Genomic DNA, 14,606 nt, shown 5'->3' with positions numbered 1-14,606 from the left:
CAAATGTTTTCTTCAGCTAATTGGGAGCCATATATCATTCCAGTAATGCTCAGATTATTTCTTCAATTCATTGTGGAATCCAGGAGTGTTTCTTTAGGCACAGAGTATTGTGCTATTTTTATTACTCCAATCAGAAGAGAGAAAAAAAGAAGAGAAGAATAACTGCTGAGTTTGTTTCTATCTATATTTGAGTGTAATAGCGACAATTATCAAGAATTTGTCAGTTGACAAGTAGGGCTTCTGGGGATTTAGTGGGCTTGGGGCTGAATCCTGCTGTGCCTTTTTGTTTTATCACAGTCTTGATAGTTTTCAGTTTTTAATTGTTACTTGTATATTTATTTTTACTTGTTTTGCTTGCTGATAATAAATTTTCCTTTTTGCTATTTTTTAATGTTCAAAGAAATACACGTTTTTGCTCATTTCATCAGGTAATTTGGGAGAAAAATTCTGTGATGTCTGTTATATGAACTTGGAAGTTCACTTAATTTCTATCCACACATTTTTGACAATGAATTGAAACCTGTTTTTGGTGCCATCTTGATGGTTCATAAAATTCTCAGATACAAGTATTTAAGTAAAAATATTTAGTAAACAGTTTAAGATAATAAAGTGATTCAGTTTATGCCATGTGTTGGGTTCAGGATGATAACCATAAATGTCTGCAGGTTAACAAATATATATTTGGGAAAGTAATTAATTAATTATAGTTCTTAACAAAGTATATCTGTCCTACATCAGTGTGTTCTTTGTAATTTTAGATGTTTTTTTGTGGATTTTCTGTCATGAAATTACATAAGAAAAACCCTGTGTAGTTTCCTGGGAAGAATATGAGGAAAGAAAAATAATTTTAGGTCAAAATGTATTATTAAGAATTAAAATTTTATGAAATACTGCATTATGTACCTATAATCTTTCTTTAAAAAGATTTATTTATTTTAGAGTGTGGGGGAGAGAGAGAAAGCGGGGAGAGGGACAGAGGGAGAGAATCTCCAAGCAGACTCCCCCCCTGAGTGTGGAGCCATGAGATCATGACCTGAGCCAAAACCAAGAGTCAGGCACTCAAATGACTGAGCCACCTAGGCACCCCTGTCTTTAAATAATTTTAAAATAATTCTAAGCAGAATTTAAGTTTTTTTTTTTTCCACTTAATGGCTATGATATGTAATACATTCTCTTGTCCTGTTTGTTTGATCATAATAGAGGGACATGGGACCAAGAAAGACTTCATGGGTTGCATGGGGAATATATTTTACAATTAGGGCACCATTTATACCTACAAATTTTGTGATGTGGTTGGCCTATAACAAAATTTAAAGCAATAATGATTTTTTTAAAAAAGATTTTATTAATTTGACAGAGAGAGACATAGCAAGAGAGGGAACACAGGCAGGGGGAGTGGGAGAGGGAGAAGCAGGCTTTCCGCCGAGCAGGGAGCCCGATGCGGGACTTGATCCCAGGATCCTGGGATCATGACCTGAGCCGAAGGCAGACCCTCAATGACTAAGTCACCCAGGTGCCACACAAAATTATTTAAAAAAATATTCTTCATATTTGGAATTTAAAATTTGTGGTTTCTTTATTCTGATAGTTGCTTAGGAACTCAAACATAAAACAAAATATAGCAATTCAAATAGAAAAACATAATGAGATATTGTCATATCATTTTACTTCAATACAGAGTAAATTGGTGACAGGGAGTTTTGGGATGTTGACAGTCTATTGATTTGATCTGGGTATAAGTGTGTTCATTTTAATGTTTTATCAGGTTGTATATATATGGTTTATGTGCTTTCTTTGTGTGTGTTTTATTTAAATCAAATTGAAGAAATTGCCATTAAAGTATGAAGAAACTTAACCTTCTTTTCTCTTTCAAGGAAATGATTATTGACAGAGTAAATGGACAGGCTGTTCCTAGATATTTGATATATGACATAATTAAATTCAATGTAAGTACCTTTAATATAATTTATAAATAAAAATTGTCCCTGAGATAAAAGATACATTTTTACAAATAAAAAGTGTTACTGCCTTAGAGAAGTAGGAAAGAAAAACTGTGACTCTAGTTAACTCATTTGATACCTTAATAATAATTTTGCACATTCCTTTGTCTTTAGATTTTGTTAGATACTTGAAGTGAGTAAAGAAAGATAGTTTAACTGATAAAATAAGAATTTTTTTTTAAGATGGAAACTCTTGGTTTTAGTTTTCCTGTACATGATTAAAAAAAGGAGTCCACAGATTTTATTACTGTCACTTAAAAAAAAAAGAGAGAGAAGCTGATTATGGGTATTGAATATAACTTGGGGACACAAATATGTTATTCATGAGTACAGGCAGGAAACTTAAAATATAAAATTCTGTTATAAATAGATATAAAAATAGAAATTATATTTTCTATCCATTTCCTATAGTTTTAGACAAGCCAAGAATCTGCCTGTTCATGTTTAATTATAGTATCAATGTCTATTTAGGCAGTACAAGATGACTTCTGCAAATGTGAGAAACTCAGTAGTGTACATCTATGAAAAGGTATAATCATTCCTCTAGACATGTATTATTCAAATTGCATAGTCATTTAGTATTCAAACTAGACTGAAAGCAATTAAGAATTCTGGAGTTAAAAGTGTTTAAGTTTTAGGATTTTGAAGATTTATAACAAAATTTTTTAAAAGTTCCTTTTTGGGTATATATTTTAAATTACAGTATGGAGATTCAGGATTGCATTATTCTACTTTGAAGGCATTTTTTTCCTGGAAATTTTCAATGTACATATTTTATTTTCTGTTGGATTTATAGATTTCAAACAGTTTCCTATTTAAGAGACTCAAGGTCAGAAACCATCAAATTTTAATTTTGTCTGTTTGTGATTACTAAATGCCTCAGAAGTAATGCTTTCCAGACTTGACTTACTCTTATCATAGATTTTGGAATAATGTTCATTGGCCCATAATGAGACATAAAGGGTTGGGGTGGCATTGTTTTGTTGTGAATGTGGGAGTTTTGTCTCCTGTGCCTTTTGACACTGAGCTCTGCTTTAATATGTATTCTGTGCAGGTTCACTTCTTAGCCTGGGAACTTTGTCTTTGACAACAGCCTTCTAATTTAAGAAAATATGAAACATTTTAGCGTATACAAAAGTATAGTGAATAATATGAGGAATACACATGTACTAACCACCAGATTTGTTAAAGCTTAACATTGTGTCATTTTTACTCCACTTTCTTTTTAATAAGAAATAAATCCATTACAGATCCAGTAGAAGTTTCTCATGCACACCTCATTTATTCTATTTTTGACCCTCTTACCCAGAAGCAACTTCTATCCTGTATTTGATGTTTATTATTTCCATGAATGTTTTTAATAACCTTACTACCTATGTGTGTGTCCATAAAATATATGTGGTATTGTTGTGCAAGTTCGTAGCGTTATATAAATACCGTACTGTATTGTGGTACCGAGCATTTACTCCACATTATTTTTTGAGATTTATCTGTATTAATATAGATAGGTTTAGTTCATTCCCTTTAATTACTATTGAGTATTGCTTTGTATAAATATACAGAATTTGTCTTTTTTCCTTTTGATGAACATTTGAGTTTCCATATTTTGCTGTTACACTTTTTTTTTTTACTCAGTATTAATGCTGTTATACTACTTTTAAACAGTTTATATATTCTTGTGTGCATACATCAGAATTTCTCTAGGACAATTCTCATTCTTGGGTTGTAAGCACCTGAGGTGTTTTTAAAAGTACAGTTCCTCACCCCTACCTACATCATAGAGATTCTGACTGAATTGGCAACTTCAGGTGTGTTTGCTACATTGCTGAATTCCTCTCAGAAGTAGGTGTAACAACTTACTACAGTTGGTATTATCAGAGTTTAAAATTTTTGCTAAATGGTTATGTGTGAAATGGCATCTGATCTTGTTTTAATTTGCTTTTCCATTGTTACTAATGAAGTTAAGCCTGATTCATATGTTCATTTTTACTTGTTTGGATTTTTCTTTTGAGATTTAATTGTAAGTTCAAACAATTTTCTAATTTTTCTATTCGGTTGTCAATCTTCTTAATGTGTAGGAATTATCTTTTCTGCATTCTAATCCTTTTTTGGTTATGTATGTGACAAACAATATCTTTTGCAAATTAGTATCTTGATGCATGGGGGAGTTTTTCATTTTCATGAAATCAGACTTACTAGACCTTCTCAAAGTTTGTGCTTTTATGTCTTGTTTAGGAAATTCATCCATATTTTGCTGTAAAAATTATTAAGTTATGCTTTTACTAGGTCTGTAATTACTCAATAAGTATTTGTTGAGTGCCTATTGCCATATTTCATTGATTTTAAAGTCACATTTCCCTCCTATTTCTGATATTAGGATATATTTATCATCGAAAGCATCATATATTTAATTCTTTAATTTACTGAGCCTTTATGATTAGCCAGCTCATTTTGAATCACCAAATCAAGGTCATTATTAGAAAAAAATGATGTTTTGAAAAAATAGTTAAAATCTTTTTAGTTCCCTTAGTTTATTTTGTCCAGCAAGAATTTGTTCTAGGTATTGGATATACACATGAATAAGACATAATTTCTTGCCTTCAGGGAATTTGTAATTCAGGACACTGGCCTCCAAAGAAGGCTATTTCAACAGTGGGATTTGGGAAGAAAGTAGAACTTTTGTTTATTTTTTATCTGTTTATTCAGTTTTTGTCTGTTTTATAACATACACAGTTGTATGCAACTCGTTAAAAATTAACATGCATAAATTGTAAGCATTTGTTAGGATATGTATTTAGATTGGGTACAAAATCAAAAGAAATTTGTGGACCATCGATCTTATGGATGAGAAATAAATGTAAAGAAATAATTATAATAGTATAATAACAGTAAAGGTATATTAAAGATACAGGAATATATGAAAGGTACTAGAGCGGTGAGAGTATTTCAGTTTAACCAGGGTGTAGCTGAGTCATGGAAGTGTGGATTTGCAGATAAAGTTACATGGATTAATTTTGAAGGGTAGAATCATGGAGGTCATGAGCATTAGAGGTTATTAGGGTACTTGATGTATGGTGGGATGTGGGACACAGCAAGAAATGTGAATAGATTGTTGAATAGGGGGCCAGGTGACTTGAATAAGACATTTTAGCTTAGTTCTGGATGTAATAGGGCACTAGTGAAGGGTTTTAGTTGGGGTAATGATAGGATCACACTTTCATTGTTTTGAAAGATAACTCCAGTGGCAACATGGGTAGTATTTTGAAGTGAGAAAGAATTCAAAACCAGGAAGCCAGTTAGTTAATAGTTGTTGAGTTCTTTCTGTTGTCTGTATTCAGTGATTTAACACCTGCCTAACAAATGCTTCCTTTCCTATAGGCAGCATAGATTTGAAGGTGAACTTGCTTTCAATTTTTTCTTGTTGTTTTGATTTGTGTATGTGTGTGTGTGTGTGTGTGTGTTTGTGTGTGTGTGTGTGTGTATACATACACACACTATATATATATATATATATTTTTTTTTAAGTGAAAAGTATTTAGGAGAGAATTTAGACTACTTAAGTATTTTTAGATAATTGTTAGACTATTTAAAAAAAAACGGACGGCTTCTTCCACATTAACTTTATAGGGGTCTGAATTCATCTAATCGGTCTAATAAATAAGCCTAATATTTTAGGTTTTTTAACCTTATTGATGATGTAGGTGACATGGAAAAGATTACACATGGACTTTGTGATTATTTACTGATGTTTCCTCAATACATACCTTTTATAAACAGTTGTATGCCTTGTGTAAAGGGAACATAAACTACCTCGTACCTAGGGCTTACTCTCTTTGTTTTGCTCCTTATTCTTTGCTGAGTATCAAAATTGTCATCCTTCCAATAGAAAAGGTCATCCTTAAGGCATATTTAATGTCCACAGCTTAAGCAAATGCTGTCACTTATTTGGAAACATTAGGTTGTGTAAATGTTAGTTGAGTAGTATAGATTAGAGAAGAGGAGGAAGAGGAAAAGGTGAGAAAAATTTATGGAAGGGTGTCCAATTGCAAAGTAAAGAAGAGGGGTACTTGATATGAGGTGATGCTACTAATCTGGATGGTTACTGTCACCCAGATGAAATGTTAGAAGCTGTATTATTATATGCCATTAAGATAGGGTAAGCCCCTACCTTCAATTTACAGAAAAAGTCTATGCACTTTTTACTTTATGGTTCGAATCATCTGTACCACATATATGTACCCTATTGTATATATACTGTATATGGAGAACTTTATCACTATAATTGAGTATATTATGGAGACTTTGTTCTATATTAGTTTTTAGAGTTGAGGATGTATTTGTCTAATAATTATCTTTTACTTATTGATGTCTGTAAAGCATTAGCGCTTTAAGCAACAAAAAACATTATAAGTGATTGTGTTGCTTATTCTGATGTGTTATTTGCTTATACTTTCCTGAATTATGTGGATTGTAGTTTTATACAGATTTTACTAATTCATATAATTTTACTAATTCAAATAATAAAATGATTAGTGAGTATATTAATACTTTAATTCAGATGTGAAAACTTCAGATCAACTTATATTAGAGAAGATTTATACCACTCTCCCATACTATTTTATGCACTTACAATTTTAAAATAAACAACCGTGTATGTGTTTAGGTGTGTTTAATTAGTGAAATCAGGACTGGCATATGTGGTTGTGCAGGCTGTGCACTGAACAACTCCGAAGGATGCTCTTTACATAGACTGCTATGTATACTGTGACAGCCTTAATAATTATGCTGATAAGATAGTTTTCAGTGTTGAAATTTAAATAATTGTCTCATTTAATTCAGGCACAGCCAGTTGGAGATTGTGATTTTAATATTCGTCTGCAGTGTATAGAAAGAGAAATAATAAGTCCTCGACATGAAAAAATGAAGACTGGGCTCATTGACAAAACACAGGAACCATTTAGTGTCAGAAATAAGCCATTTTTTGACATCTATACTTCAAGAAAGGTAAAATTTTCTAATTAGTACTTACAGTGTGTCATAATTCAGCTTGTGAGAGGAATATGAATGACATTTTACTGCCCAGTTGTCTTGATTTTTTCAGAAATTATTTTAATTGAATATAGCACTATTCTGGGCAAATGTGCAATTCCCAAGTCTTCTCCAGAGTAAGATTCTCAGTGGTAGACACTTAAACTGGGTTACTTTCTTGTTTCTCATAATAGTTTTTGATTCACGATTTATGTTATATTTTTTAAAAGGCTATCAACCGTAAAGAATGGTATAGTGTGAAAATCACCTGTTATACCTTCAGAAGGTCACCAGTGGTTGGTGCATACTCAAATTTAAAAAATTCATTTGCATACACACATATATTGAGAGTTTTATTTCTTCCTGTTGTTTTGGTACTTAAAATGCTCATACTGAATCTTTTTGGTTTGTTGTTTTTTTCACTTAATATTTCCAGGTCAGTGCTTAGAGGTTTGCCACATTATTTTTTAACTGCTATATAGTATTTGACAGTAAAGATGCCCATGAAATTATTATGTTTTGGAGAAGAGTGGCTATGAGAGAATCATATAAGAAGTATAGCAACACATGCAATTAAGTGTTTTAAACGACGTTCTAGTATAATCCCTCATGCTAGATGATGTAGATTTTTGTTGTATCTTACCTGCTTCCGCTCATATCCACTCAGTTTGGTATTGATCCTTGGATATAATAGTATCAGTAATCCCAGCACTGCCAGTGCCTGCCTTCTTTCCTGTCAAGGTAGACAAAGCTATCAGTCTAGTCTTACTGATATTTTGCATAACACCTACTTGGCATGGAACTGATAGTTGACCTCTGCTGCCATTATCTTCCCATAGTTCAGGGCTTGCCTTTTGTGTCTGTTGTGGCAGCAGGGATGTTATCAGGGTATCTACTTCTGTGCCCTGCCCAGTCTGTAGGGGAAGAATAAGGTTGACTAACAATTAACGTGGGCCATGTCATTGGTGAAAATTTGCTAACTGGAGCAATGTACTCTTACAGAAATACTTTTGAAATTATAAGTCAGTGTAAAAGTTGGGCAGAAGCCACATGGTTTCAGTTTGCATTCAGTTAAAAAAACAAACAACTTGACAGCTTATGCTGTCATAATTCAAATTCAGCATTTAAGAAAATTTGTCTTAGATCATATATTTCTTGAGTCAGAATCTGTGCTACTTAGAAATATTTGCAATGGATGACTATTAGAACTGTTCTTTAGGGATAAGAAGTTGGGTTGAACCATTTTTCAGGTAGTTTTTCATTAGAAAAACCTGTTTTTTTTCTTTATTCTTAGCTTACATAAGCCCTTTAAAAAAATCATAGGATATTCTCTTTTTAAAGGAATTCTAGTTGGAATTTTAATTATAACTCCCTCCCCTCCATTTTCTAGTTCTTACTGTTTTGTTCCCAGTAGTACAGAAGGAAAGTGCATTTTGTAGCAGAGTTGGTCTAACGGGGTAAGACTGTAGTAACATCAGGTATAGGATAGTAGCTACAGTTAACAGATTATTGCTATAGAGATGCTTATTGTTTTTATCATTGCTGTTGGGAATGGGTGAACTAGTGATACTATGAACGATAAAGTGTTTGTCAGAGAAGTATATATCATTGTTTTTATATGGTTTTAAACAAATTTACAAGTGCGAAGAATGCATAGGTTTTTGCAGAAAATAATAGAATTTCATTTCTGTATATCTATAAAATTATGGTGATAACTTTGATTTTAGGACTTTATGTAGCTCTGTTAAAAACCTCAATCTGTCATTTGATCTGTCAAGCCCAGTGAAGAGATAATTAGTTGTTCAATTTTTAACTTTAATATACATAGTTAGAATATAACATCCAAGATAGTAAAAATAAGTAGCAACTTCTCAAATTACAATTTATTTGTATTTATAGCTTGAAGGCCAATTAAAAAAGAATTATTTAAATGGATTAATCTGGTTTACAAAATGTTAAGAGTCATGCAGCAAAGTTTCTTTGAAAGTTTCCTGTTCATCACCTCAGAAGAATAACCGTTGCCATTAGCACTAACTGTATCTGTCAGAATTTTCCTCTGCATATATAAGCAAATACATTTATTAATATTCTTACCAACCTTATCCAAGAGGTGATTCTTAACACAATGTTCTATGCTTTGCTTTTTTTATTTAACAATATATTTCAAGTCCCCTTGCCCTGTTTGTATGTAGAGATCATTTTTTTAACAAATGTGCAGATTTCCATCTATCAGTGTACTGTAATTTATTCCATAGCTTAGACATTTGAGTTGTTTTTAGTCATTTGGTAGATTTTTATTTATTTGTTTTGCATATGAATATCTGATTGTTTCTGCACCAATTATTGAAGAGACTGTCCTTTTTTCATTGAATTGCTTTTACACCTTTATGAAAACTAAGTTGTCATGTATGTTTGGGTCTTTTTCTAGTCTCTGTTCTATTCCCTTGATTGTGTTTGTCTGTCTTTACACTAGTACCATACTATCTTGATTACTTTTCAAATTAAATCTTGAATGAGACAGGATTATCTTCCAACTTTGTACTTCTTTTTTGAAGTTTTGGTTATTCTAGGCCTCTGCATTTTCATATGAATTTTAGAATAAGCTTGTCAGTATCTACAAAGTGCATGCTGGAATTTGGATTGGAATTGCTTTGAATATATGGTCAATTTAGGGGAAGAATTGATACCCTAACGATGTTGAGTTTTCCAGTTCATCAACCTGGTATTTCCCTGCTTTTATTTTAGAGATCTTTAATTTCTCTCAGACATTTTTGTAGTTTTAAGGCTCAGGTTTTACTCATCTGACTTTTTTCAGATTCATTTCATACTGTTTGATATAAATAGTATTTAAAAAAATTTCAGTTTCTAATTCTTGATAATGTATAGTAATACATTGATTTTTGTATATTAATTTTTTTCTTGCAGTCTTGTTAGCAAGACTGCATGGCTGATGTCAGAGACTACTCACTTACTCCTCTACTAGCTTTTTGTAGATTTCATCAGCTCTTCTTACATAGACAAGCGTGTCATCTGTAAAAAAGGGGCACTTTTCCTTTCCAATTTGGTTACCTTTTATTTTTTTCTCTTGCCTTTTTGCACTGGCTAGAGCCTCTTATTTAATGTTGAATGGAAGTAGTGAGAGTGAACAGCCATATTTGTTCCTTTTCTTTGGAGCAGGACAGTTTGTTTTTAACCATTAAGGGTGATGTTACCTGTAGGACTTCAGCAGATGCCTTTTATACAAGATGAGTTTTTAAATTTGAAAGCTTGATTTTAGTATACTAATTTTATACAGTTCTCACTGTATTTTGTTACTGTTTGTAATAACAGTTGATTCTCTTGGATTTTCTAGGTATTTAATCATATTAAGTATAAATAGACATAGTTTTCCTCTTTAGATTTTTCATACGTTTTTGTCTTATCTGATTCAGTTATGCATGAGTACAATTTTAAATTGTAGTGATAGTTATAGGAATCTTTGTCTTGTTCTTGATTTGAGTAGGAATGCTTCTAGTGATTCTTCAAAGTATAATATATTGCCTTTGAGTCTGGAATCTATTTTATCAGGTTAAACAAGTGTCTGGTTCTATTTTTACTGAGTTGTTTTGTTTCTGATAAAGAATAGATGTTCAATGTTGTCAAATGGCTTTTTATGTACTATTGGTGTAATACTGTTATCTTTTTCTGTTAGATTTGTTTATCTCATGAATTATATGAAAATATATCCTGATATGATAAGCCCTACTTAATGTATTGTTATTATTTTTAAAGATTGTATTATTATAATTTCTTTAGAGCAGTTTTTGGTTCACAACTTTTTTTTTTTTTTTTAGTTTCAGGTTTTTGTTTAAATTCCATTTAGGTAACATACAGTACAGGGTAATATTAGTTTCAGGTGTAGAATTTAGTGATTCATCACACATACAACACCCAGTGCTCATCACAACAAGTGCCCTCCTTAATACCCATCACCTATTTAACCCATTCCCTTGTGCACCTCCCCTCCAGCAACCCTCATTTTGTTCTCCATAGTTAAGAGGCTATTTTCTTTTCTTTTTTTTTTTAAGATTTTATTTATTTATTTGACAGAGAGAGAGAGCAAGAGAGGGAACACAAGCAGGGGGAGAGGGAGAGGGAGAAGTGGGGGGGGGAGCCCGATGAGGGGCTCGATCCCAGGACCCTGGGATCATGACCTGAGCCGAAGGCAGATGCTTAACGACTGAGCCACCCAGGCGCCCCAAGAGGCTATTTTCTGATTTGCCTCCCCGCCCCCCACGTTCATTTGTTTCGTTTCCTTAAATTTCACATACAAGGGAAGTCATATGGTATTTGTCTTTCTCTGACTTAATTCGCTTAGCATGATACTCTAGTTCCATCCACGTCATTGCAAATGGCAAGATTTCATTCTTTTTAATGGCTGGATAATACTCCATTGTATATATATACCACATCTTCTTTATCCATTTGTTAGTCGTTGGACAGCTGGGCTGTTTGCATAATTTGGCTATTGTTGATAATGCTACTATAAACATCAGGGTGTATGTGTCCCTTTAAATCAGTATTTTTGTATCCTTTGTGTAAATACCTAGTAGTGCAATAGCTGGATCCTAGGGTAGTTTCATTTTTAACTTTTTGAGGAACCTCCACACTGTTTTCCAGAGTGGCTATACCATTTTGCATTCCCACCAACAGTGCAAGAGGGTTCCCCTTTATCGGCATCCTTGCCAGCATTTGTTGTTTGCTGTGTTGTTAATTTTAGCCATTCTGACAGGTGTGATGTGGTATCTCATTGTAGTTTTGAATTGTATTTCTCTGATGGTGAGTGACGTTGAGCATCTTTTCATGTGTCTGTTAGCCATCTGTATGTCTTCTTTGGAAAAACGTCTAGTCATGTCTTCTGACCATTTTTTAACTGGATTATTTGTTTTTTTGAGTTTGATAAGTTCTTTATATATTTTGGATACCGACCGTTTATCAGATATGTCATTTACAAATATCTTCTCCCATTCTGAAGGTTGCCTTTTAGTTTTGTTGATTGTTTCCTTTGCCGTACAGAAGCTTTTTATCTTGATGAAATCCCAATAATTCATTTTTGCTTTTGTTTCCCTTGCCTCAGGAGATGTATCTAGTAAGAAGTTGGTATGGCCGATGTCAGAGAGGTTACTGCCTGTATTTTCTTTCAGGATTTTGATGGTTTCCTGTTTCACATTTATGTCTTTCATCCATTTTGAATTTGTTTTAGTATATGGTGTAGGAAAGTGGTCCAGTCTCATTCTTCTGCATGTTGCCGTCCAGGTTCCCAACACCATTTGTTGAAGTGACTGTATTTTTTCCATTGGATATTCTTTCCTGCTTTGTCAAAGATTAGTTGATCATACAGTTGTGGGTCCATTTTTGTTGTCTGATTGCTGAGGCTAGGACATCCAGTACTGTGTTAAATAACAGTGGGGAGAGGGGACATCCCTGTCTTGTTCCTGACCTTAGAGGGTCTTTCCCCATTGAGGCTGATATTAGCTGTTGGCCTTCGTATCTGGCCTTTATGATGTTTAGGTATGTTCCCTCTGTCCCTACCTTGTTGAGGTTTTTATCAAAAAAGTTTCCCAAACAAAAACTGAAGGAGTTTGTGACCACTAAACCAGCCCTGCAAGAAATATTAAAAGGCACCTTTTGAGTGGGAAAGAAAGACCAAAAGCAGCAAAGACTAGAAAGGAACAGAGAAAATCTCCAGAAATAATGACAAAACAAGTAATGAAATGGCATTAAATTCAGATCAGTAATTACTCTGAATGTAAATGGACTAAATGCTCCAATCAAAAGACATAGGGTGTCAGAATGGATAAAACAAATAAGACCCGTCTACGTGCTGCCTCAAGGGACTCATTTTAGACCTACAGACACCCAACCCGTAGATTGAAAATGAGGGGATGGGGAAATACTGACCATGCAAATGGATGTCAAAGGAAAGTAGCAATACTTATATCAGACAAACCACATTTTAAACAAAACACTGTAACAAGAGATGAAGAAGGGCACTGTATCATAATAAAGGGGTCTATCCAACAAGAAAATCTAACAATTGTAAATATTTATGCCTCCAACTTGGGAGCACCCAAATATATAAAATAATTAATAATAAACATAAAGGAACTCACTGATAAAAATGCAATAATAGTAGGGGACTTTAACACCCTACTTATAGCAATGGACAGATCTAAGCAGAAAATCAACGAGGAAACAATGGCTTTGAATGACACATTGGACCGGATGGACTTAACAGATATATTCAGAACATTTCATCCTAAAGCAGCAGAATACACATTCTCTTTTGAGTGCACATGGGACATTTCTCCAAAAGAGATCACATACTAGGTCACAAATCAGGCCTCAACAAGCACAAAAAGATTGAGATCATACCGTGCATATTTTCCGACAACAATGCTATGAAACTTGAAGTCAACCACAAAAAAATTTGAAAGACCACAAATACATGGGGGCTAAAGAGTATCCTACTAAAGAATGAATGGGGCAAGTAGGAAGTTAAAGAAGAAATTTAAAAATACATGGAAACAAATGAAAATGAAAATACAATGGTCCAAAAACTTTGTGATGCAGCAAAAATGGTTATAAGAGGGAAGTATATAGCAATACAGGCCTACCTCAAGAAGCAAGAAAAATCTCAAATACATAATTTAACCTTACACCTAAAGGAGCTAGGAAAAGAACAACAAATGAAGCCTAAAACCAGCAGAAGAAGGGAAATAATAAAGATTAGAGCAGAAATCAATGAAATGGAAAGAAACAAAAAACAGTAGAACAGATCAATGACACCAGGAGCTAGTTTTTTAAAGAATTAACAAAATTTGATGAACCCCCTATACAGACTTATGAAAAAGAAAAGAGAAAGGATCCCAGTAAATAAAACCATGAATGAGAAAGGAGAGATCACAACCAACACCACAGAAATACAAATGACTATAAGAGAGTATTATGAAAAATTAAATGCCAACAAACTGGGCAATCTGGAAGAAATGGATAAATTCCTAGAACCATATAAACTACCAAAACAAACAGGAAGAAATAGAAAACTCGGACAGACCAATAACCAGCAAAGAAATTGAATTTATAATAAAAAATCTCCCAACAAACAGAAGTCCAGGGCCAGATGGCTTCTCAAGGGAATTCTACCAAACAGTTAAAGAAAGGGTAATACCTATTTTTCCTCAAAGTGTTCCAAAAAATGGAAGGAAAACTTCCAAACTTTCTGTGAGGCCAGTATTACCTTGATTCTAAAACCAAAGACCCCACTGAAAAGGAGAATTACAAGCCAGTATCCCTGATGAACATGGATGCAAAAATTCTCACCAAGATACTAGCCAGTAGGATCCAACAGTACATTAAAATGATTTTTCACCATGACCAAGTGGGATTTATTCCTGGACTACAAGGGGTGGTTCTACATCAGCAAATCAATCAACCTGATATACCACATAATAAAAGAAAGGATAAGAACCATATAATCCTCTCAACAGATGCAGAAAATGCTTTCGACAAGGTATAGCATTCATTCTTTTTTTTTTT

At 33.3% G+C, this 14,606-nt stretch overlaps 1 protein-coding gene across 2 annotated transcripts in view; it reads left to right on the top strand.

Moving 5' to 3' along the window:
* The window catches only part of RNGTT (RNA guanylyltransferase and 5'-phosphatase), a 316,476-nt gene that overhangs the window by 105,586 nt on the left and 196,284 nt on the right, over positions 1 to 14,606 (top strand). Inside the window, exons 10-11 of one of the 2 annotated variants that reach the window (XM_025862458.2) lie at positions 1,875 to 1,946; positions 6,840 to 7,004. The exons of the other annotated variant lie outside the window; for it this stretch is intronic. Of the exons in view, the coding sequence (XP_025718243.1) occupies positions 1,875 to 1,946; positions 6,840 to 7,004 (237 nt within the window). The remainder of the gene's footprint in view (positions 1 to 1,874; positions 1,947 to 6,839; positions 7,005 to 14,606) is intronic. 2 annotated transcript variants of the gene reach the window in all.

Source organism: Callorhinus ursinus, unplaced genomic scaffold (genome assembly GCF_003265705.2).
Source record: "Callorhinus ursinus isolate GAN/ISIS: 27379988/994484 unplaced genomic scaffold, GSC_fseal_2.0 scaffold6, whole genome shotgun sequence".
Lineage (NCBI taxonomy): Eukaryota > Metazoa > Chordata > Mammalia > Carnivora > Otariidae > Callorhinus > Callorhinus ursinus.
This window is presented reverse-complemented; position numbering and strand designations above follow the sequence as displayed.